The sequence below is a fragment of the Ovis aries genome, chromosome 6, assembly GCF_016772045.2.
Source record: "Ovis aries strain OAR_USU_Benz2616 breed Rambouillet chromosome 6, ARS-UI_Ramb_v3.0, whole genome shotgun sequence".
NCBI classification, from domain to species: Eukaryota; Metazoa; Chordata; class Mammalia; order Artiodactyla; family Bovidae; genus Ovis; species Ovis aries.
The window spans coordinates 35,671,261-35,697,956 of NC_056059.1; the positions used below are offsets into that span (position 1 = coordinate 35,671,261).

The 26,696-nt window shown below is 36.8% G+C and overlaps 1 protein-coding gene across 8 annotated transcripts in view; it reads left to right on the forward strand.

Annotated features, from left to right (window-relative positions):
* The window catches only part of SNCA (synuclein alpha), a 161,730-nt gene extending 137,178 nt beyond the window's left edge, over positions 1 to 24,552 (forward strand). For 7 of the 8 annotated variants that reach the window (XM_012179345.3, XM_012179350.4, XM_012179343.4 and 4 more), the window contains exons 5-6: positions 21,852 to 21,935; positions 23,954 to 24,552. In XM_012179345.3, coding sequence (XP_012034735.1) covers positions 21,852 to 21,935; positions 23,954 to 23,986 — 117 coding nt within the window. In that variant the 3' untranslated portion in view covers positions 23,987 to 24,552. 8 annotated transcript variants of the gene reach the window in all.
* The last annotated feature ends 2,144 nt before the right edge of the window (positions 24,553 to 26,696 follow it).

The window sequence follows — 26,696 nt, forward strand, 5'->3', positions numbered from 1 at the left end:
TGGACTTCTGTGTTTCTAGTTTGCTCCTTCATTTGTGTAGTATTTCTCTGCCTTTTCTTTCTTTTTCTTTTTTTTTTTTTTTTAACTAACTGTGTTGGAGGTATCCTTTTCCCAGGCTTCAAGGTTGAATTCTTTCTTCCTTTTGGTTTCTGTCCTCCCAAGTATGGTCCAGTGGTTTGTGTAAGCTTTTTATAGGGTGAGATTTGTGCTGAGTTTTTGTTTGTTTGTTTTTCCTCTGATTGGCAAGGCCTAGTGAGGTGGTGTTCTTGCCTGGAGAATCCCAGGGACAGGGAAGCCTGGTGGGCTGCCGTCTATAGGGTTGCACAGAGTCGGACACGACTGAAGTGACTTAGCAGTAGCAGGGTCTTGGAGTCAGTGCTCCCACTCCAATGGCTCAGGGCTTGATCTCGAGTTTTGCATGGGTCTATATATTTTTTTCTGCTGGTCAGGTACTCCTCTCAGCCAATGTTCTGCCTGCACTTCTGTGTCTGAGGTGTATTCCTGATGTATCCGTGGAGAAAGACGTACTCCACACCCACCTACTTCTCTGCCATCTTTGTCCTCTGAGAGAAAGCTGTCATAGTTACCATCTTCTAGTTGAGACGTCTTCATTGCTCAAAATCTCACAGATAGAATTTGCCACTAGGTCAGTCTGCCATCATATCCCATGCTCTTTAAAGCGTATTTTCTTTCTTGTGCTTCCAAATTACAAATAGTACATACAGTCTCAGTTTCTCAGCAATTAATTAGAATTAGGAATCATCCTCAGTAGAGAGTTTGTGCAACACTCACACACATGCTTCTACCCACCCCACCTACTCCTTAAGGCCATCAAGACAGTTGCAGTACCTTAAATGCAGAATATTCTGCATGTTCTTTGCTTTTTCTCCCTCTGATATATACTAATCGTGAGTTTCTACTGAAAAAAAAAAACCCAAAACAAAATAAAAGGGAGATATAAATGAACCAAATTAAGCAAGAATGTTTGAAAAAAATATAGAACTCTATTGAGTTACTGAGAGTTCAGTAATGTTATCCAGAGATAAAGGATGCTTTAAAAGTAATTAAAAGAACACAAATAAGCATTTAGTGCTTAATTAAAGGTAGAAAAAAAGATAATGTTAGACAAAGTAAAGGTTATCCATTGGTTGTGATGAATAAATCTTAATTTTCTCAATTCTCTTTGGAATAATACAGAATCAATCAATAAATAAACATCATGACTAAGTGTAAAATCTGCCCAGGGACTTATTGGATCATTACTTTTTATTATGAGAATGATAAATTATGTTGCTGGTATTGGTAGAGATGACCATTTCAAGTGAAAAACTAAGGAGGAGAAGCTCTGTGACCCAGGCAAAAGCTTTATTAGTTGGTCAAAGGAGTGAAGAAAGAAACTCAGGTGATGATTCAAACCATTTGGAAGACTGTAATTTCTGTGCCATATGTTTAGGGGAAAAAATGAACAACTTTTTTCTGACTATATAGTCTATAAGAACCAGTGTAATGAAAAGGTCTAAACTTGAAAAATGTTATGTATTGAATTCATAATAAGCTATTTTACCCTGTAACAAAAAGTTAATCAACTTAGTGTTTGCAGATTTAATAACCATGTGGTTAAAATGCTATTCTGTCTGATTTTTGTCTGTGTAAATATACCACTCAGATATATATATATATATATATATATATATATATATATATATATATATATACAGTTCTTTGAGCCTCTAATTTTTTTCCTTATAGTGACAAGTGTTTAAGTAATAGTAGAGATAGTTCAGATATTTGTTCATAACATATTTTACACTGCATTTTGAGAGTGTTAATTTTTTGAAACTGAATTTTATCTTCTGTTTAACTTATCTTTTGTTTAACACTCTGCTTAATTTAATGTTTTAGTAAGATGCTTTTGTCAAGAAATTGCCTTGTAGCTGAGCTTGGGGCTTAGAGCTACATTGCCAGTCTCTATTCATTCACTGAAAAAATAAATAATTGTAGTAACCACCAGGAGTTGGTTTTTAAAATGAAATGATGCATGTGAAACTCTTGAAACACAGCTAATACAGAGTAAACACTAAATAAACCTTAGCTGTTATTTCATGTAAGAGTAAGATGGATAATTAAGCATTTAAGGATACTTCATTTGAATGACCTTCAAAACATCTATTTCTGCTTTACTGACTATGCCAAAGCCTTTGACTGTGTGGATCACAATAAACTGTAGAAAATTCTGAAAGAGTTGGGAATACCAGACCACCTGACCTGCCTCTTGAGAAACCTGTATGCAGGTCAGGAAGCAGCAGTTAGAACTGAACATGGAACAACAGACTGGTTCCAAATAGGAAAAGGAGTATGTCAAGGCTGTATATTGTCACCCTGCTTATTTAACTTATATGCAGAGTACATCATGAGAAATGCTGGGCTGGAAGAAGCACAAGCTGGAATCAAGATTGCCAGGAGAAATATCAATAACCTCAGATATGCAGATGACACCACCCTTATGGCAGAAAATGAAGAGGAACTAAAAAACTTCTTGATGAAAGTGAAAGAGGAGAGTGACAAAGTTGGCTTAAAGCTCAACATTCAGAAAATGAAGATCATGGCATCTGGTCCCATCACTTCTTGGGAAATAGAGGGGGAAACAGTGGAAACAGTATCAGACTTTATTTTGGGGGGCTCCAAAATCACTGCAGATGGTGAGTGCAGCCATGAAATTAAAAGACACTTACTCCTTGGAAGGAAAGTTATGACCAACCTTGATAGCATATTAAAAAGCAGAGACATTACTTTGCCAACAAAGGTCTGTCTAGTCAGAGCTATGGTTTTTCCAGTGGTCATGTATGGATGTGAGAGTTGGACTGTGAATAAGGCTGAATGCCGAAGAATTGATGCTTTTGAACTGTGGTGCTGGAGATGACTCTTTAAAGTCCCTTAGACTGCAAGGAGATCCAACCAATCCGTTCTAAAGGAGATCAGTCCTGGGTGTTCATTGGTAGGACTGATGCAGAAGCTGAAACTCCAATACTTTGGCCACCTCATGCGAAGACTTGACTCATCGAAAAGACCCTGATGCTGGGAGGGATTGGGGGCAGGAGGAGAAGAGGACGACAGAAGATGAGATGGCTGGATGGCATCATCAACTCGATGGACATGAGTTTGGGTAAACTCCGGGAGTTGGTGATGGACAGGGTAGCCTGGCGTGCTGTGATTCATGGGGTTACAAAGAGTCGGACGTGACTGAGCGACTGAACTGAACTGACCTGAGGATGTATACACCCATTATCTTTCTTGATAATCTTCTAAGTCTTGATAATCTTCTGTTTTATCTCATATTTGTTGAGACATGGATAGAGGAAAGTTTTTCTCAGTATCCAAAAGAAACAACCACATCTGATATGGCAAAACTTAATGAGGGTAGAATTTACACAGTAGAGTAACTTCAGTACCTACTGAAATTGACCACTGTGTTTTGTGGGATTTGTTCCCTCCACATCCCCTATTTTATGTGCTAGACAAAAATATTCCAGCTTGAAAGCTGAGGTCCTCTTGAAAAATTTTCCTCCAGGTCTTGAAAACCCTTCACATCTGACAGGGATCTCTTCCTAGTATCATGGAGAATCGTGAAACCTCAGATTGTCACCTGCACATGGCTGTATTGCATTCCTGCTCAGCCATTTATGTTACATCTTTTCCTAGTGTCTTCTCTCTTAGATGAAGAAGACAGATGTTTACTCATTCTTTAAGATTCTCTTCCTGGGTTTCACATGCCCTGATCTTGAAGATCTTGGCTTTTCTTTCTGCCTCAGAGCCTTAGAGGTCCTATGCACCTTTATGTGTTTGAGCAGTTTGTTTTGCCTGAAGTATTTTCTCCCCTTCAGGTATTAAGAAGAGTTTTCCACTTGTTTTTGAGCAAACACCTGAGCCTTGGCTTTTGATAGAAATCTCCTCTTTCTCAGGGGCCTTTCAGCATTCCCTAGGATCCCTAAGATATGAAAGCACACTCCCTGTCTCAGTTCAGTTCAGTTCAGTCACTCAGTCATGTCTGACTCTTTGCGACCCCATGGATTGCAGCATCCCAGGCTTCCCTGTCCATCACCAACTTCCGAAGCTTGCTCAAACTCATGTGCATTGTGTCAGTGATGCCACTAACCATCTCGTTCTCTGTCATCCCCCTCTCCTCCTGCCTTCAATGTTTTCAAACATCAGGGTCATTTCCAAAGAGTCAGTCCTTCGCATCAGGTGGCCGAAGTGCTGGAGCTTCAACTTTAGCATCAGTGCCTCATAGCTCAGTTGGTAAAGAATCTACCCTGCAAGGCAGGAGACCCCAGTTCGATTCCTGGGTTGGGAAGATCTGCTGGAGAAGGGATAGGCTACCCTCTCCAATATTCTTGGACTTCCCTTGTGGCTCAGCTGGTAAAGAATCTACCTGCAAGGTGGGAGACCCGGGTTCGATCCTGGGTTGGGAAGATCCTCTGGGGAAGGGAAAGGCTACCCATTCCAGTATTCTGGCCTGGAGAATTCCATGGACTAAGTCCATGGGATTGCAAAGAGTTGGACATGACTGAGCGACTTTCACTTTCACTTTCCAATGGATATTTAGGACTGATTTCGTTTAGGATGGACTGGTTTGATCTCATTGCAGAACAAGGGACTTTCAAGAGTCTTCAACACCACAGTTCAAAAGCATCAATTCTTCGGTGCTCAGCTTTCTTTTTGGTCCAACTCTCACATCTACACATGACTACTGGAAAGAACATAGCTTTGACTATATGGCCCTTTGTCGGTAAAGTAATGATTCCGATTTTTAATATGCTGTCTAGTTTGGTCATAGCTTTTCTTCGAAGGAACAAGCATATTTTAATTTCTTGGCTGCACTCATCATCTGCAGTGATTTTGGAGCCCAAGAAAGTAAAGTCTGTCTTTGTCTCCATTGTTTCCTCATCTGTTTGCCATGAAGTGATGGGGCCAGATGCAATGATCTTAATTTTTTGAATGTTGAGTTTCAGCCAGCTTTTTCAATATCTTATTTCACTTTCATCAAGAGGCTCTTTAGTTCCTCTTCGCTTTCTACCATAAGGGTGCTGTCATCTGCATATTTGAGGTTATTAATATTTCTCCCAGCAATCTTGATTCCAGCTTGTGCGTCATCCAGGTCCAGCATTTCACACGATGTGCTTTGCATAGAAGTTAAATAAGCAGGGTGACAATATACAGCCTTGACATACTCCTTTCCCAATTTGGAACCACTCTGTTGTTCCATGTCCAATCTAACTGTTGCTTCTTGACCTGCATAGAGAGGTTTCTCAAGAGGCAGGTTAGGTGGTCTGGTATTCCCATCACTTAAGAATTTTCCACAGTTTGCTGTGATCCACACAGCCAAAGGCTTTGGCATAGTCAGTAAAGCAGTAGTAGATGTTTTTCTGGAATTCTCTTGTTTTTTTTCTGTGATCCAATGGATGTTGGCCATTTGATCTCTGGTTCCTTTGCCTTTTCTAAATCCAGCTTGAACATCTGGAAGTTCTCAGTTGAAGTGCTATTGAAGCCTATCTTGAAGAATTTTGAGCACGACTTTGCTAGCACATGAGATGAGTGCAATTGTGTGGTTGTTTAAACATTTGGCATTGCTTTTCTTTGGGATTGGAATGAAAACTGACCATTTCCAGTCCTGTGGCCACTGCTGAGTTGTCCAAATTTGCTGGCATACTTAGTGCAGCACTTCCACAGGATCATCTTTTAGGATTTGAAATAGCTCAGCTGGAATTCCATCATCTCCACTAGCTTTGTTCTTAGTGAGGCATCTTAAGGCCAAAATCTACCCTCTCCACTGATTCCTCTTCCAGTTGCTAGTTTTAAGTGCATGAATATATGCTGCTCACATGTGTCCAACTCTTTGTGACCCTATGGAATGTGGCCCGCAAGACTTCTCTTTCCATGTAATTTTCTTGGTAAGAAGACTGGAGTGGGTTGCTGTTTCCTTCTCCAGCGGATCTTCCCACTAGTTTTAAGACTTGCCGCCAAATATCAATGCATTGCAAAGGTGAAAGGACTGGTTCCTTCTTAGCTCAACAGAAGAGTTGATCTTCCTAAGTCTGACCCACTTTCATACTGATGATGTCTTATTCAAGCACTTCCTAAGTGGAAGCTCTTCAAGAACTCCATCCATGCAGATTTAAGTAATAAGCAAATATAAATATATATTTAGACATAAAATATTTTATTAATGGAAGAAGAGGATTAATCTTTGGACCTGAAAACTGAAACTACTTTATTCCCAGACTCCCTATTGTATATGAGTATTTGCAGCTAGATCTATATCCAAGTAACATGAGAAAAGCTGGCAATTGTTGCTTTGCTATGAAGTCATATTAGGTGAGTCAGCTAATTACATGCCACTTTCATAAAAATGAGTTGACTCATTGGAAAAGACTCTGATGCTGGGAGGGATTGGGGGCAGGAGGAGAAGGGGACGACAGAGGATGAGATGGCTGGATGGCATCCCTGACTCGATGGACGTGAGTCTGAGTGAACTCTGGGAGTTGGTGATAGACAGGGAGGCCTGGCATGCTGCGATTCATAGGGTCGCGAAGAGTCGGACACGACTGAGCGATTGAACTGAACTGAACTTCATAAATATGGCAGTTTTACTGAACTACTTGTTATGCTTACCAAGGATGAAGATTTAAGATAGAATACTACCTCTTTGCTATAGAAGGAAAATTTCTTCTCAAAAATGATTTCACACAGATTCCTGATTTCCAGACTAATTATTTTATAGTTTATGGCTGAATATATTTAAAGCTGGATTCAGGAATACTGATAAAGAACCCCCAAAGAATAGCACTAAAATTGATTTAATATGTTAGCTTTACTCTCTCTTCTACTCATAAACCTCTTAAAAACAAACTAGTTTTCATTTCATCTGTTCCCTTTCTCTTTCTTTGTGAAAGGAGTGCCAAGACTAAAGAAAGAATTAGAAAAGCAAAAGGCAAGAAAATGAGTAAATATGATAATATATAATCCAAAATAGAGCATGATCAATTTCTAGGTACTTATTTCAAAATCAGATTGGTTTCTCTAAAACTATTATTTATAATAGATTTTCATTTTATTTTTAATTGAAGTATTACTGATTTACTATGTTAATTTCTTCTGTACAGCAAAGTGATTCAGTTACACACATACATGTTGTTTAAAATTTTATTTTCCATTATGGTTTATCCGAGAATACTGAATATAGTTTTCTGTGCTATACAATAGGACCTTGTTGTTTATCTATTCTATACATAACAGTTTGCATCCACTAACCCCAGAATCATGGTCCATCCCTCCCCACCTTCCCTTGGCACCCACAAGTCCGCTCTCCATGTCTGTGAGTCTGTTTCTGTTTCATCGACAGCTTCATTTGCGCCATGTTTTAGATTCCATATATACGTGCTATCATGTGGCGTTTGTATTTCTCCTTCTGCCTTAGTTCACTTGGTATGATAATCCCTAGTTGCATCCATGTTGCAGCAAATGGCATGATTTCATCCTTTTTATAGCTCAGTGGTATTCCATTATGTACATACATTGTACAGTGGTAATACATTATGTACATCTTCTTTATGCGTTCATCTGTTGATGGACATTTACGCTGTTTCCGCGTGTTAGCTGTTGTGAATAGTTCTCTATGAACACAGGGGCACATATATCTTTTTGAATTATATTGTTGTCTGGATATATGCCCAGGAGTGGGATTGCTGGATCATATATTCTGTTTTTAATTTTCTGAGGAACCTCCTTACTGTTTTCCATAGTGGCTGCACCAACTTACATTCTCACCAATAATGCTAAGAGGGTTCCCTTTTCTCTCCATCCTCTGTAGGATTTGTTATTTGGAGACTTTTTAATGATGGCCATTCTGACTGGTGTGAGGTGGCTCCTTGTTGTAGTTTTGATTTGCATTTCTCTAATAATTAGCTGTGTTGAGCATCTTTTCATGTTCCTGTTGGTAAGCTGTACTACTTCTTTGGAGAAATGTCTATTTAGGACTTCTGCCCATTTTTTAATTGGGTTTGTTTGTTGTTGTTGAGTTGTATGAGCTGTTTGTGTGTTTTGGAAATTAAACCCTGTTTGTCACATCATTTGCAAATATTTTCTCCCATTCTGCAGGTTGCCTTTTCATTTTTTTTATGATTTCCTTTGTTATGCAAGAACTTTAAGCCTGATCAGGTCCCATTTGTTTTTGTTATTATTTCTATTTTCTTGGGAGATTGACCAAAGAAAATAGTGGTTCAGTTTATGTTAGAGAGTGTTTTGCCTGTGATCTCTTCTAGGAGTTTTATGGTGTTTTGTCTTATATTTAAGTCTGCTGCTGCTGCTGCTGAGTTGCTTCAGTCGTGTCTGACTCTGTGCGACCCTATAGACAGCAGCCCACCAGGCTCCCCCATCCCTGGGATTCTCCAGGCAAGAACACTGGAGTAGGTTGCCATTTCCCTCTCCAGTGCATGAAAGTGAAAAGTGAAAGTGAAGTCGCTCAGTCATGTCCCACTCTTCGCGACCCCATGGACTGCAGCCTACCAGGCTCCTCTGTCCATGGGATTTTCCAGGCAAGAGTACTGGAGATATTTAAGTCTAAATCACTTTATTTTTGTGCATGGTGTGACAGTGTGTACTAACTTCACTGATCCACATACAGCTGTCTAACTTAGCCAGCACCACTTGAAGAGAATGTCTTTTTCCCATTTTATATTCTCGCCTCTTTTATCTAATTTTAATTGACTGTGGGAGTGTAGGTTTATTTCTGGGCTGTCTATTCTGTTCCATTGATCCATATGTCTGTTTCTGTGCCAAGAGCATGCTGTTTTGATTATTGTATCTCTGTAGTATTGTCTGAAGTCTGAGAGAATTATACCTCCTGCTTTTCCTTTTTTCCTCAGGATTGCTTAGATTCTGGGTCTTTTATGGTTCCATATGAATTTTGGGATTATTCTAGTTCTGTGAAAAATGCCATGGATAATTTGATAGGGTTTGCATTAAATCTATAGATTGCTTTGGGTAATATTGCTATTTTAACAATATTAATTCTTCCTATTGAAGACCATGGGATATCTTCCCATTTCTTTGAATAATCTTTGATTTCCTTTGTTCTTTCAGTTCCTTGGTCAGGTTTATTCTAAGTATTTTTTTGGGGGGGTGCAGTTTTAAAGGTTTTTTTTTTTTCACATTTCCTTTCTGTTATTTCATTATTAGGGTAAAGAAATGCATCCAATTTCTGTATGTTAATCTTGTATCTGGCTACCTTGCCAAATTCATTTATCAGTTCTAGTAGTTTTTCTGTGGAGTCTTAGAATTGCATTTTTAATCTGAAAACATTTCTTTGTAGGTATGAATTTTCTTTGTATGTGTATATAATATATTGTCTTACTATATGATTTAATGGTGTTCATCAGTGTGACTAACCCCAAGTGATCCAGATGGTTGATTACACAGTAATTTGTAAATTTGCTGAGACAATCTCAATAGGTATCTAACACAGCTAATGAGGTGTGTAGGTCATTTGCTAATAAGAAAGCCTAACAGATGACCAGGAGCCCCATCTTCACTCAGCCTGTTGCTAATTTTGCTTGTTGGTAGCAAGTGCAATTTGTGATGAAAATGATGTGCTGCAGCTACACTTTTTAATTAGGAGATTTAAGATGGTCTCAGGAGATAACCCCAGAGATAATCAGTGGTCTAGAGTTGTGTGTGTGTGTGCTTTCTTTTATCTTAAACCATATCTTATACAAATTAGTAATGAAAGCTCATGGAAAGATTATGGACTAGGAGATCTAAAGCATAACATGGCAGTATGTTATAAAAACTTGAACTTTTCAAGAAGAAAACAATTTCAACAAAATCTAAAATACTACTCTATTGAAATAACAGTGCAAAAACATTCAAAATGCTGTAATTATAGCTTTGTCTTTATGACTGTACCAGGTCTATCACTCTTTAATTCCTGTCAATGCCTTGCCCTTCCACTTACTCATTCTCTTTTACATCTAACTCACTACACAAATAATGCAGTTCTTAGCCCTCTCTGTATGTAACTGAGTTGAAAGGGCTGAGTGATCCGCTGTGTCTTGTCTCCCTAAGCTGATATGCTTCTCTGTCTTCCTTGGCTGGTTTCCTATAAGGTATTATCAGTTAAGTCTCATTTTATGATTTGTTTTATAAAGAATTCAGCTAGACACACATCAGTTGGTAATTGGTTATATATCAGCTATTTGACAGAAGAGCTCCATTTTAAAAATAACATGAATTTGTGTCCTATAGTGGGAAAGGTCAGTCACAACCATTTCTGCTCCATGCAGCTTCTCATAAGTCTGTATCTTTGCTCATTAGCAATGGAGGGCTGTACCACTGTAATATTTTTGATAACCTTTTTTATTTCCAAGGTTTGCGGGCAGAGGTGAGATACTACATGTACAATATGTTGACATCCTTAGAGCAATCCCATTTTTAAAAGGAGGCCAGAGATATTCTGGAAATGGTATTATTAGAATAAAGGTATTGTTTTACCACATCTATATATACTACCCTATAGAACCTATAGAACACAGATTCTTTTCCTAAACATGCAGGCATATATCATAATCCATATAGTTTTATCCTGTATTTTATTACCCTAACATGTTCTGAGTTTATACATCATTAACATAAAAATGGAACAGAATGTTTTTTCAAAGGTGTTCAACATTTATTATGTTTGTTGTTTTTTTTTTCTTTTGTGGTAAAAATGAATAGAAGCTGCATTTCACATTATCAAATATGATTGTTTTAAAAACAAGGCTTTAATATCCATAAACTACAAAATTTCAAGGTTCCTTTTATAGCATTCAATGCATACTTAGGTACAGTTCTAAATGAGTTGAACTATGTTGAGATCTTTCTAAATAACAGTTTTTTAGAGGTAGGTTTATACAACAGTAAATATACAGGTATCTGAGTAAAGTTATAACTAGTGACTCTCTGAAATGTTTCTTGTTATATTTTCTTGGAATAGTTACCAAATGTTTTACTATGCTTAAATATATATTAATACTATGGAGTTGAGAAATTTAAAATAATCATATTCAGAAAACAGAAAAGCTATTGAAATGAACACATACTTTTAAAAACTTACAAAAATTAAAGATGGAAAATGGGCAGAAAAATTTTTGCTTCTTCCCCTCTAGTTTCTTTGGCTGGTCTAATAAATAAATTGACATAAAACATAGTGCCAGGAGAAAGACATTTAATTTTGTACAGGTGGGATCTCCACAAAGATACAAGATTCAAAAGCAGCCAGGAAATTGAAATTCATACACTATCCTAAGCTAAAGAATAGGAACCTGCAGCTTCAAAGGGGAGGAAGAGATTCACTGAAAGAGGCAAAGAGCAGATGTTTGATAATCAGATGTTTGCTTTGCCTCTCAGATAAAATAAAATTTATCTGAAAGTTACCTCTGGTTAAAGCTCTCTTTCTGGTACAAGGCCCTATCTAAATCCTTTTTTTCCCCCACTGTTTCTTCATTTATTTGCCATGAAGTGATGGGACCAGATGCCATAATCTTAGTTTTCTAAATGTTGAGTTTTAAGCCAACTTTTCACTCTCCTCTTTCATTTTTATTAAGAGGCTCTTCAGTTCTTGACTTTCTGCCATAAGAGTGATGTCTTCTGCATATATGAGGTTATTGATGTTTCTCCTGGCAATCTTGATTCCAGGTTGGGCTTCATTCAGCCCAGCATTTTTCATGATGTACTCTGCATGTAAGTTAAATAAGCAGGGTGACAATATACAGCCTTAATGCACGTCTTTCCCTATTTGGAGCCAGTCTGTTGTTCCATGTCCAGTTTTATACTGCAGTAGAGGAGAAGGCAATGGCACCCCACTCCAGTACTCTTGCCTGGAAAATCCCATGGACAGAGGAGCCTGGTAGGCTGCAGTCCATGGGGTCGCTAGGAGTCGGACACGACTGAGCGACTTCACTTTCACTTTTCACTCTCATGCATTGGAGGAGGAAATGGCAACTCACTCCAGTGTTCTTGCCTGGAGAATCCCAGGGACGGGGGAGCCTGGTGGGCTGCCATCTATAGGGTCGCACAGAGTCGGACACGACTGAAGTGACTCAGCAGCAGCAGCAGCAGAGTAGATTTAAAATATTGTGTTAGTTTCAGGTATACTGCAAAGTTGTTTAGTTATACATGTATCTATTCTTTTTCAAGATACTTTTCCCATATAGCTTATTACAGAGTATTGAGTATAATTCCCTGGGCTATACAGTAGGTCTTTGTTGATTATTTTATCTATAGTAATATGTACATGGTAATCCAAACTCCCAGTTTATCCCTTCCCTCCCATCTTTTCCCATTGGTACCATAGTTTATTTTCGAAGTCTTGAGTCTGTTCCATGGTATGATTGGAAAGTATCAGAAATCAGTACTTTTCCAGGAGTCCTCTTAAAGGTGAAGCACTTTTGCAGGTACACTTTTCCCAAAGCACTAGAGTAAAAGAGAAGGTGTTTATTAATCACAAAAGAAAAAACAGTCATAAAGATTTAATGAGAATTCATTATAATGCAATTGATAAGGAAATTTGATTATTTTTGTGACATTTTTAGGTAATTGGAATTATGACTGAAAATGTTATAATATTTTTAAGAATTGCACACAATTTCTGGAGTACACATTAATAACATACATCTAGAGAAACATAGCTCAAAGAAGATTTAGTATTACTTCCTGCCTGACAATGCTTACCATGTAATTTAAATATCAAATAAACAATGTTTAACATCCTCATATGTATATGAGAGAATAAATCTTTAGAGCTGTTTCAGGGACACTCTTGAAAATGCCAATTATTTCAAGGGCAAAAATATTTCATTTAGAGTATGATATGGGGAATTCAAGGATCATAGATCATTGTGATATAATATTTAGTTATCCACATAACCAAAGTGACAACAAAATACTTTGCAGGCAGATACAAAGTTATATAGCTGTTAAAAAACATAGCTCTTTTGATAGAGAAGACTCAGTTTTCTTAAGTAATCAAATACTTGTAAATATAACATGAAGCACAAGAAATGATTTTGATAAAATATAGAATCTTTATTCTAGTCAGATTACTTAAAAGGGTAATGAGAAACCTTTCACAATCTTACAAAGGGCACACCAGTAGGCTAAGGAAATCTTGTTGTTGTAACAGATGAAAGAAAATTTTACATAAATAGGTATATGCTAATTGTTATTAAAGCTTATTCTTGAAAAGATATATAAATTTATTCAATGTTATCCAACTTAACTACACAAGGCAAAATTCTCTTTTCTTCTTCCCTCCCCACTTTTCTTCTCAACTTTGTATATCCATTTAGTTTCAAAATGAAAAAGCAGAAAATAAGAGAAATAATTGTTACTTTAGGACAAAATTAGTCTTTTCCCGTTAATAAATCATATCTCTATACTTCATACCTTTTCTCAAACACATCTTACCTTCTTGCAGAGTTTTAATTACATATGTTAATTATAATTCTTAAGTCTTGGAAATATTAATATCTAATGAAAACATAAAGTGTGAATTGTCAGACTAATATTCCATAGATTAGCGTTTTAGGAGTATATTGCATAATTTCTAGAAGCGTACACTTTCTCATAGTACAATTTTTTTTTAAATATGGCGCAAGACATGTTACTGACAGGTGCAAATATCTTTAATTTTTCTATAATAAGAAGTGAAAACCAATAATTGATGTTTCTCTCTTTTACCTACTTTGGAAATGACCTCAATGAATTTCCATCATTTAACTTAATATAGCAAAACTCTAAATTACCAAAGAGATTTAGGACATATAGTAAAACATAATTATTTTTGAAAAGTTCACTTAAAATTTGTATCTCCGTTACAATTATTTAATTCACTTGTTTTTAATAACCATGTTTAGAATACTCATAAGATGAGACATTAAAGCAGCAAGCCATCATCTTAGGTTATTTTCCCTTCTGATAAATTCTGTAACAGAGATAATATGAGCTTATTTGACTATTAGTAAACCTAGGTAGAAAGCTCTGAAGATATGCCTATTTTAATTAAGCTGACAAATTTAAACTAGGTTTTTGTTTTTTTTTTTTGTAAACTAGTTTTATTTATCAAAGATTACCACAGACCACATGAACTTGGAAAGCATTTGGATTAGTGTCTTATTTCTCAGGGTTTAGAAATATATAAATTAATAAGTGCATATTTTTTTAAGCCAGTTAAAGTCAGTTTTTTTTAACAAAGTAATTGTAGCTATACCTTCCAGTAGAAAAATATCACATATGCATAACATACATCTATAGATGTATATAAATACACAGACAGAGATCCTGTATGTCAACTCGCAGCTCAGGTTGTACATTTTTTAGAAGCTAAGTTTTATTTGGGGGCAGAATGAGTACTGCAAGTCTGAGAGACAGAACCACAGATAGCTTTGCGAAACTGCTGTAAAGAAGCAGAGGAATGGTCAGTATATATGTGATTTTGGTGAAGGGAGAGAGACATACAATCAGACACATATTTTTCAGAAGCTTTCTGCTAGTCACAACGAACAGGCATCACCATGAAAGATTTTAGTGCTTTTTCTAGGCATAAGGAGATATAAGAATTGGGCTTAATAAAAATCGGCTGCTGAAAATATCTATCTAAAGACCTGTCCTGCGAGTTTTCCCAGAGCACAGACTGCCTCATCTCTGCTCTCCACCCTGAACTCTTTTCAGGGTGTGTTGAAAATTAGCAGCTGCTGCAGCACGTGATTTAATCCTTGTAGAGGTAGATGGCAAGTGCCAATTTGTAGTGAACAGATAGCTTCCATCCCAAAATTGTAGCCACGAATCAGATACAACAGAACAGAGCTCACTAGTTCATAAGTAACAGCTGAATCCAAATTGTGTCTCTGGAAGGTGGAACAAGTGAAGTTCACCTACTCAAATGGCTAAAGCATTTTACTAATTTTTGTGGAGAAGACTTTTAAGATTCGTATTTGTCCTTGACAAGTAATCTTATGGGAGCTGTGTACTAAATTTTGAGGAAGGGAAAATTTATAGCAGTTTGTATTTTCAAAAACCTTTTCTCCATCCCCCCTTGTTTACTTCTGTCTCAGATGATTGTGGGCTATATATTAGTTATCTCCCTTGGGTGTTTACATTTGAAAGATATGGAAGATTTACTTCTTTAAGTGACAAAGAATGCATGATGTCTCCAAGGAGTTTGGGAGTGTGTTTATGATCCAAAGTCTAGCATAATTACTATTTTCTTCTTTTTAGAACACTTGTTTCAATGTCTTGATCTTTTACAGTGTGTGCAAGCATTTTGAGATCAAAAGGGGAAGTTTGGAGGTTGGTAAAAGATAGGTGTATTTTGCATTGTTTTTTAGAGGTGCATTTCTGGTTTTGTGAAGGTTTATTAGACAAGGACTGTTGATTTTAATTCCTCGAGGAGTTGGGTTGCAGCCTGAGTGATATCAAATGTCTGATTCACCCATTCAAATACATTATCTTAATTTGCTCCCTTATGTCAAGGAGATTTCCAAAGAAGATGGAAATCAAAAGATTTCTATGTTCTGGAGTCCAGGGTTTAACGCCATACGCCTGTTAAACTTCTGAATAAAGTTTTTAATGTTTTTCTTTTTTTCTCCCCTGACTGTACAATTCAATCTTCGACCAACGTCCTCAGGAGGAAAAACCTCAACTATTGCTTCTCTTAGCCCCTGAATACTGGGCCTTTCCCTGATTATTTAGGAGGGCCTGGGTCATCTGTTTCTTCTTTAAGAATGCCCCTTCTCCCCATAGGGAACTGTCTGTTTTCTCTGTTAACTGCATTATATCCAAAATAATGTTTATGGTCGGGAGAATACATCTTAGAAGCGAATCAGAGTCCCTGTAAGTGGGACTGTGAAAGTGCAACTAATCTTTTTAATGCCTCTCTAAATCTGTGAAAGTGGAGGTAAAAGGACTTTGTAATTTACTAGAACTACTGCCATCCATAAACACCAGTTCTTTGCATTGGGGGACCAGAATATATTTGCATTGCATAGGAAAGCCTGAAGCCAGCAGAACCCAACTCAATTACAGGGCCCTGGAAAAGTAGGAGTTGTTGTAAGGATCAATGAAGCCAGCCCAAGTGATTGTGTTAAATTCACTTCCTGGCTTTCAAGATTTACACAAGTATTCTTTATATCCTGGGCCTAGTGATCTGGACAGAGTTATTCTCTGCAGATCTTAACAGGAAAGGGAAGTTGAAACAGGCAGATGTGGCTGAGCAAAACAGAAAGAATACTTTATCTGTTGTTGTTTTTTAATATAGGGGAAACACAGCAGAACTTGTCTAAAGAGACACCAGCCTAGTGAGAACAATGAACTCACCAGTCTGTGAGACCAGTTTAAAAAACAAGCTTATGGGATCTGTGCCTATATTCAACCCTATGATTATCCTCTTTATGACAAACAGCACAAAAGAAAACAAGAATATTCATAAGAAATCTTTACCAGAGTCACTATACCAAAGATAGTGGTTCACACAAATATTTTCTCCTGCTAATCTAAATCCCGAAAAAGAAAAGAACTCTCCCTACTCTTATTTCCACCACGTCCTGCAGGCAGAGACCCAGGAAACTGATGTGGTAAGAACTCTTACCTTCTACCAGAGCTTCCAGGATCTCTCAGCTGTACCAGCCATGGAACAAAAGATGTCCAGCCAAAGCAGAACCCCACATTGGGTGCCAGACTACTGGGGAGGAAAAATTTTCCTTTCATTCCTTATAGGTTCTTTGGTTGGTCTCGTAACTAAATTTTGACATAAGACAGATTCACAGGAGAAATACAAATTTGATTTTATACATATGGGAGCCCCACAAAGACAAGAAACTCAAAGGCAGTCAGGCAACTGAGGCTTATATACTACCCAGAGCTAAAGAATAGGATAGAGGCCAGAGTTGCAAAGGGGAGGAGGGCAGTTCACAGGAAGATGAGAAGAACAGATGTCTGGTAATCAGATGTTTGCCCCGCCATGCAGATGAAGCTTTCAGATTAAAAAAAAAAAAAAGTTATCTCTGGTAAGAGCTCTTTCTGGTACAGGCCTCTAATCCATGCTCTTTTTGGCAGTTATGGAGGAGGTAAAAAGCTACTCCAGAGTCTGGTGGGCCTTGACTGCTTTCACTTCAAGTAATCCACCTGTCAAAGTGTCATATTTTAGGGTACATATCCTGCTTCCCTTTAAATGCAGCCAATCACTATCACATAGACTCCTGTTTCTTATATAGCCTACTTAATTCTGTCCATCCAAACCACATAATTTGCAAGCAAATACCCAGATATCTTCTTTGATCTAAAAACTTGATTATTTTAATTTAAAGAATTTCTTTAAGTAAAACCCCAATATTACATTTTAAAAATAAACAGTAACTCCTTAATTAAATATCCAAAGCAACGTTGAAATTCTCCCCTCTCATGTTTGTTTCTCATTTTCTTAAACGAGGATTCCAAATAAGACTGAAATAAGATTCTTAAATTGTAATTTTCTAATGCTCTCTCAAGTCCACTTTATAGGTTTCCCAAAACTTGTTTTTCTTGCAATACTTACTTGTTGAAGTAGTTATTTGTCCTGTATCGTTTCCCACAGTCCAAAAGTTGCTGATTGCATCCAGTGATGTGGACTTGGTTTTCAGTCCTTTGTATTTGCTGTAAACTGTCAGCTCTAGTGATATTTAGGTTTCAGTGAATTCTAATGTTTGGCAAAGATATTTTTATTGGTATGTCTGCCATCAGGCACATGTATGCGGTTATATCTCTTCATGTCACATTGGCAAGCCGTTAGTGATCCTTGCCTAGATCCCCTGTAAAAAAGGTGATAGAATTCTAATTCATTCCTTTCTTAGAAGAAAAGACGGTATCTGTATAAAGAAAACCTGTGGCCAACTATTTGATTACCCTCAGTTCAGTTTAGTCGCTCAGTCGTGTCCAACTCTTTGCCACCCCATGAATCACAGCACGCCAGTCCTCCCTATCCATTACCAACTCCCGGAGTTCACTCAAACTCACATCCATCGAGTCGGTGATGCCATCCATCCATCTCATCCTCTGTCGTCCCCTTCTCCTCCTACCCCAATCCCTCCCAGCATCAGAGTCTTTTCCAATGTGTCAACTCTTCACATGAGGTGGCCAAAGTACTGGAGTTTCAGCTTTAGCATCATTCCTTCCAGGGAACACCCAGGACTGATCTCCTGTAGAATGGACTGGTTGGATCTCCTTGCCGTCCAAGGGACTCTCAACAGTCTTCTCCAACACCACAGTTCAAAAGCATCAATTCTTCGGCACTCAGCTTTCTTCACAGCCCAACTCTCACATCCATACATGACCACTGGAAAAACCATAGCCTTGACTAGATGGACCTTTGTTGGCAAAGTAATGTCTCTGCTTTTGAATATGCTATCTAGGTTTGCATAGGTACAGTTTTACCCTAGGTACAGTTTTTACCGGAAAGGCAAGATACATGTTTGATGATTTTCCTGTGACACATTTTTCCTGGTCGATTCTGATTCCAATTCCTTGCTTCCAATTATGCAGTCCATCTCCTACCTCTGCTGTGCTTTCCTCATACGCCCCCATCCTATTTTGACCCCTGGGTAGCACTTTAATGAATATTTAGAGCCAATAGGCTATGTTTGAAGAATATAGTAGGATGGTGAAATTATACTGCAGCACAATACTGGACAGAAAATAGGCAATTGAGCAGCATAACCCTTATTTTTAAAGAATTTTGAGTAATTCTCTTTTATACTGCCACTTCATCTCCACTATTTCCTTAACCCTCACTAGTTTCTCTGTTGTTTTTCTCTCTTTTTTTTACACACTAGAGAATTTATCAGGGTTTTAAACAAACCCTGTTTATCAGGTTGATAAACAAAGGCAACTCTCACTTGTGTTTTGACTAATACTTTTTGTTCTTTTTTTCCCTCTGGGTAAACTTTTATAGTATGAAGGGTACAACAAGCCCATAGAAGATATAATGCTTGTGAATAAACTTTGATGGGTTTCAGTAATCAAGTTATAAGACAATTTTGTTTACAAGGAATAGACTGTTAACTGGGTCCTAAAGGAATAGTCAAGGCATAGTCAGGGATATGACAGAATTTCCTATTGCTCAGTTTCTACAATCTATAGATAAAACATTTTGAATTCCAAAATTCTTTTGGGGAAGTAGTTCAGGATAGTGGTTAATGGCACAGAGTCTAGAGTCACCTGTGCTAGTTTGAGCAAATTACTAAACCTCTTTAAATCCAGATTTTCTTGGGAAGTGGTTAAGGATATTCTGCCTCATGGGAGGTCTATGAGCTATTTCTATTTCATGTAATGTAATACAGGTAAATATCTTAATGATAGCTTATTAATGTGTTTTATTTTAATGAAACCAATAGTCTTATTCTCTAAAGAACAACATTTAAAGTCAGCAGTCAGACTTGTGATATCAACATATATTCCTTTAGAAAATAACGATCATCTGAAAATATGGGCCTCTTCTTATGCCATCTTAATACTTATTAACCATCATGGTATTTGTTTCACTTGCTTCCACTTTTCCCCATTTATCTAAGTATCTTCATTTCTGCCTTATCACTTGGCCTTTTTAATATTATATCTATGGCTTCTCAAGCCCTGACCCACAAGTGACATATTTTACTTCAAAAACTGTGGATATTTGAAGTGTAATTTTAAGGATTAGGTAAATACATGGTCAGAAAAGCATGTACTTTTAAAAATGAGTAATTATTAAATACTTGCAACCTAAGTAAATCATTATTTAAAATTAATAGGGGTAGCTTTTGCTTGAACCCAATACATGACCAATCTAGCCAAAGAATTCATTACTTGGATGAACTTTGAAAGGTGCAACAGACACACCCAAGTACACATAGACACACATATCCAATAACATTCACCAGTCTTAGTTGTACAATTAACACCTTATTTGTGGTAGAAAGCAAGTCAGAAAGCATATTGACTTGTCCAGTCTGTATCAAAATCTTTAAACAAATTAGGTTAGAGAAATAAAGCTCTAAGAGCTTAAAATGATAGTAACAAGAAATTTACCTTATTATCTTCATACTTGACTATCACTAAAAGTTAATCTAAATAACTACTGAGAGGGCTAATGATGTCACTGGCTCTTCCCAATGAAAAAATGGTATTGTTGCCCCATTTTATCACCAAGGCTATTTGATGCTTACAGAAAGCTTAAGAAACATGCCCAACATCATGAAAGATCTGGAATCTTTAGCAGCTAGGATCTGAACTCAAGTCTTGTGATATTATAGTCCTTATATCTAACCACCAATCAGCAGAACTTGTATTCTTTACATTACCAAAAGGCAAAACACTGAAAATACCACCTTTACTCCATGTTTAGAAGTAGAGTATTTTAGCGAAGGTTTATATTACCTTATTTCATTTGTAAACAACTAGGACTTTTTAGATCAATCAAACAGGAGTTGGGCAGAGGAGGATGACCTATAAAATTCTCTGCCCAGCTAATTTAAGAGTGGGCTTTAGTTTGACCTTTTCTCACTGTCAGCCACTTCCTTATCCCTCTCCCTACCTGTCAGTCATTCACATGATGAAGACATGGGGAGATGTTATTTACATCAGACGTGTGGGTGCAAAACCGCTTCAGTCATGTCTGACCCTGTGCGACCCTATGGAGTGTAGCCTGCCAGGCTCCTCTGTTCATGGGATTCTCTAGGCAAGAATACTCAGTTAGATTGTCACGACCTCCTCCAGAGGATCTTCTTGACCCAGGGATCGAACCTGCATTTCTTATGTCTCCTGCATTGGCAGGTGGGTTCTTTAGTACCAGCTGGGAAGCGCCCCACGTCAGGCATAGTTTTAAATAGACACCACACTGACTGAAGGACTATTTGATATATTTGAGAGATTCTATATAGACTCATGTTGCTTCCTTGCTTTTTCAATTTTCAGTGACTCCTTTATATAATTCCTTTTCTGGAATAAATGCAAAGCAACAAAAGGTACTTAATGAAGAACAATAATAAAACCATGACCATTTCAGGTTGAATTTGTGGTATCCTATTTCTGACCAAATATTTGATTTTTGCTCCTCCAAATATGTACAGTTTCAATCTTGAAATTTCAGTTTTTTTGTTTCTTTATCATCTTTAGAAATAAAATATAAAATATATATAACCATTTATAATATAAAAGCATACATAAGTTAAAAGCTTACAAAAATATATGCATAACTGCCCAACAAATATTACTCTTAATATTCTGTTGTGCCTTCCTCCAGTCTGTTTCACTTTTGCATCTGAATTCTACCTATTATATCTATAATATATACAACACTTACATACTGCTAAACATTATAAAGGAGGTTATTTTCATATAACTTATGTCATAGTAATAGATGCTTTCATAATTATCTATTGAATAGCTGAATGATAATTTTTCTATCTCTTCATCATCTATTAGAATATTTAGGTTAATAATTTGTTATTCTGTCACTGATCCTATTAAAAACACCTCTGTTCTCTAGCTTTGGACTGTTTTCTGAATAGTAAATTACTTGGCAAAAAAAAAAAAATCATCCATTTTTAGAGATAACACATGTAGTGTCAGTGTTTTACCAAAGGCACTGTAGAGTTTAGAATATTATCAGTAATATTAAAGAGTGTCATTTTTTACCACATCCCTGCCAGTACTGTGTATAAGATTTTTTTCAAAATATGATTGTGATTTTTAGAAGTAAATAACGGTACCTCTTCATAATCTTTGTTTGCTTTTCATTTAAATATTAGGGTGAAGAAGGAGCCTCCCAGGAAGGAATTCTGGAAGATATGCCTGTGGATCCTGACAATGAGGCTTATGAAATGCCTTCTGAGGTAAGAATTTACGCATATAAAACTCCAGACAGAAAGCTTAAAAGCTTAACATTGGGTCTAGTCATCGGCACCCCAAGTCTGCCACCTTCAGATTTCCCTCACCTTTGTTCTCAAAGAGAATGACTTACTCTCTAGGTGCACAAGTTGGCCAGATCCAGGATGTCCAGCGTGTGGACAGCTTGCAAGCTGTGAATCGTTTTTACATTTGTAAAGAGTTATTTTTAAAAAAGGCAGCAGCAGAGACAGAGACCATATGTGCACCACATAGCCTAAAATATTTTCAGCCTGGCCCTTTACAGAAAGAGTTTGCTGATCACTACATTAAAGAATTATTTTACTAGAAACGTTACCTTCTAAAACAAATCCCAAAATGGAAAGTTAGAGAAATCAACTAAATACCGAGACAACATAATTATTATTGACCATACATTTCTAGCTGGATGTGTGCATAGTAAAAGTAAATCAAAATTATAGAGTAGAAATATGATAAATGCATGGTTTTTAATAGTGGATATATTTCAGTCTATCATTCTAAACAGCATAATTTAAAGTTTCTTTAATAGAAAATGTTTCAGAAGGGAAATTAGAAAATACCTTTAGATGAATGACTGACTTGGGAAGAAATAGAAAATCTGAATAGATTTCTAACAAAAATATTGAATTATTAAAAAAATAAGTGAGAACAATATTACCTTGATATCAAAATAAGACATCACCATTAAAACCTGAGTTAAAGTGTGTTCTAGTAGGGTTGTTCTTCTTCATGGCATTTTTAAAAAGTATATTGATAATCTCCCACTTGTAGAAACAGACTAAATTGTTTATTTTCCTAATTTTACCAATATTCTGGTTTTTTTTTTAATATTGGATAGGCTAAAAAGTTCATTGGGATTTTCCATAAGATCATACAGAAAAATACCAAAACAAACTTTTTGGGCTCCCAATGAATGCACAATGCTAAACACTAAGGAGAATAAAAGAGTATTTACTAGTACAAGAACACAAGGAGTTTACACTTCAGTATGTTTGATTAAAAAATAATACAAATGTATCCCTTCATTTATTTATCATGATACCCGTGACAATCATTACTGCCTTTTATGCATGAGGCATCACAGGGGCAAAAATATACACCATGCACAAAGTTAGTATTTTACAAGATTTTTTTTTAGCTCAATCGGGGTAAGTTTTATAGAAGAGGTGGGTGGGAAGGGGTGGGAGATGTGACAGGTCAAAATGAAGGAAGGACATTCTTGCACAAGAAAATCTCCAAGGCACACATGCCTGGGAATCCAGGTGGATATGTCTGAGGCACAGTGAGTAATTAAATGTGATTCAGGCTCTGAGAATAGTGACAAATGAAAGCTGCAGAGATTGGTCCAAGATGACTTGTGAACTACTAGAAAAACCTAGCCATTTAAGTTTGTACTTTATTCAGAAAGCAGCTTGAGTATTGAAAACATGTTTGTTTTTAAGCAGGATTCTGATATTATTAGAGTTGTTCTTTAGGAGGACTGATTTGGCCTCTTTGGTTAAGACCATTGATATTTTTATTGTACGTGTTACTCAAATATTGGAGGGGTAAGGAGGAGCTTTGAAATAGGAATAATTAAAGCTGAAGATGAAGATGAAATTTTTAATCTTTAAGTGTCTTAATTTCTTTACAAAAAATTACCTGATTTGGTTCTCACGCTTTAATTGAAGAAAATGAGAGTCAGAGAAGACAGACTAGCTGCTTTGTCCTACAGGACCAGGTCACAGATTGTTAAACAGCACATCTAGAAGCAGAATTCAGATATCTGACTACCACCCTAATTAATTCACTTTTGTATTTGAAAGGCAGATGAAACTGTTAAAAAGAAAATTGTATTGGATGTAGGAGAATAGTTTCAGATCTGTAGGACTATATCCTTTTTTCAAAATGGCAAGCCATGTCCTATCCCATTTTCCTGGAAGCCCTTGATTACTGGTCACTTATGCTAAACTTCATGTTGCCTTTCTGATTTTCCTTATACTAGGAAGGGTATCAGGACTACGAACCCGAAGCCTAAGAGATATCTTTGCTCCCAGTTTCCTGAGACCTGCTGAAAGATGTTCCACCCTGTACAAGTGCTCAGTTCCAACATGCCCAGTCATGACATTTTTCTCAAAGTTTTCACAGTGTGTTTTGAAGTCTTCCATCAGCAGTGATTGGATTATCTGTACCTGCCCCACCAACTCAGCATTTCGGTGCTTCCCTCTCACTGAATAAATGGTAGCAGGGTCTTTGTGTGCTGTGGATATTGTGGCTTCAAACATAAAATGTTAAAACAAATTAAAAACACCTAAGTGACTACCACTTATTTCTAAATCTTCACTATTTTTTTGTTGCTGTTGAAAAATTGTGAGTGATTTACTATCATAGATTATAAGATTTTATGGTGTCTTTTAATGATTCTAAAGAATAATGATGTATTGTGAAATTTGTTAATATATACAATACTTAAATATATGAGCATGAAACTATGCACCTATAAATATTAACTATAAAATTTTACTGTTTTGTGGTGTGTTTTATTAACTTGTGTTTGTATATAAATGGTGAAAGTTAAAATAAAATGGTATCTCATTACAAAAATTTTATCTCCTCTCACTTTAATAATAAAACCATGCTTATAAACAACATGAAATGAGAACACAACTCACTGAAAGCTCTTAACAGTCATCTGAAGGAGGAGGAATTTTAGAGGTGTTTAAAAAAGATGAGATGAAATAGTAACCCTTTACTAAGGAAATTTCCTAAAGCAACACTGTCCAAAGTTTGTTTTGCTATGCATTAGTACCTTAAGAGGCTATACTAAAAAAGTGGGTTCCCCTCCTCCACTGTTGGTGGGGATGTAAGCTGGTGCAGCCACTATGGAAAACAGTATGGAGATTCTTCAAAAAAAAAAACAAAAATAGAATTATCCTATGAGCCAGCAATTGCACTCCTGGACATATATCCAGACCACACTATAATTCTAAAAGATACACACACCCCTATGTTCATAGCAACCATTCACAGTAGCCAAAACACGGAAACAGCCTAAATGGTCGTTGACAAGAGGGATGAGGATGACGATGTGGCGCGTGTGCATAGTGAAATGCTGCTCAGCCATGACAAGAATGGGGTAAGGCCACTGGCAACAGCACAGACGGACCTACAGATTATCGTGCTCAGTCAGTCAGAGAAAGACGAATGCAGTGTGATACCAGTTATATGTGGAATCTAAAGTACGACACAAAGGAAACTGCTGTTATCTATGAAACAGACTAATGTGTTCATATGTAGAGAACAGTCTTAGGGTTGCCAGGGGGGAGGGGAGGGTTGGGAGTCGGGGGTTATAAAATACAAACTAGTATACATAGAATGGATAAACAATATCCTACTGTATAGCACAGGGAACTGTATTCAGTATCCCAGGATAAACCATAATGGAAAAGAACACACACACACCTGAATCACTTTGCTGTACAGCAGAAACTAACACATTGTAAATCAACTATATACCTCAATAAATAAATAAAAACAAAAACTGAGTTCTATAGAATAGTGAAGATAATAATAATAAGATAATTTTGATGATGTCCTCTTTGGATATTCATAAGGCATATTAGCACATTAACCTAGCATTTTCTTTTTTTTTTTTAATGTTTTTCCTTCTAGGAAATACCTTTTAAACATCTCTGGGAACTACCAAAGAATTGCCGTAAGATCTCTAGATTTATGAAAATTTCCTGGATGCCTTTGAATTCTGCTAAACATATGAATTCCAGGATATATCTCTAGAAACGTTTATTTCCTTCTTTTTCTTTTTTTGAATTAGGGAAGATCTGTTAACTGCACATGGGTACTGACAATAAATTTTCATGTCAAAAGACCTATACAAATCAATCTTTTGATTTTTTAATTATTCAGGAGAAAAAATAGCATAGTCCCTTTAAAAAGTCACCAGTAGAAGATATAATTTTAAGAAACTATTCTAGAAGTGCTAGGCAGCTTATATGCAATCATGAGTAATTTGATGTATATTAGGCATTGGCAAGGAAGCAAGTTAGGATGAATATAATGATTATAAGCCTGATCACCACAGAAACTTTCCTTTTTGCATAATTGGAAACAGACTATAGAGAGTGTTAAACTGCTGTAGTCAAACTGGAAAAAAGTGGTAAGTCTCTTGTTTTATTAGATACATTAATGAAGAAACCACATGGAAAATTAGATCTTTTTGTACAAGAAGCCTTCTATTCTAACACTAATATGTGCCTAGAAAATACCATGGGAAGATATATACCAGTAGTGGTTATTTTGAACAAAGCACTTAGAAAGTAGTGCAAGGCACATAAGCCTTGTCAGGAATCTTGTCTCATAGCCACTGCTGAGACAACTTCCTGACAAGTGGCCTGATGGTTAGCTTGCTCTCAGGTTTATTTTGCAGACCTCATGCCCCCAGATCTGAGTTATTTAGCCTCATATGCTCCATGCACTTTAGCAAAACAGGTCAGGATGGGCTTTGGCCACAATTGGCAGTACAACAATCGAATATGTGGTTTGACATTCCAAGTCAGATCTCTTTCCAAAGCTCCCCACCAGCATGAGATATTGATATTCCCTATGCTGGCTCATCCAGTGGGTAACCATTGGATCAGCACTCATGGCACGCATGCACACACACACACACACACTTCAAGGGCAACCATAGTGCCTCCCACATCCACACTGAGGAAGGAAAACACACTTTC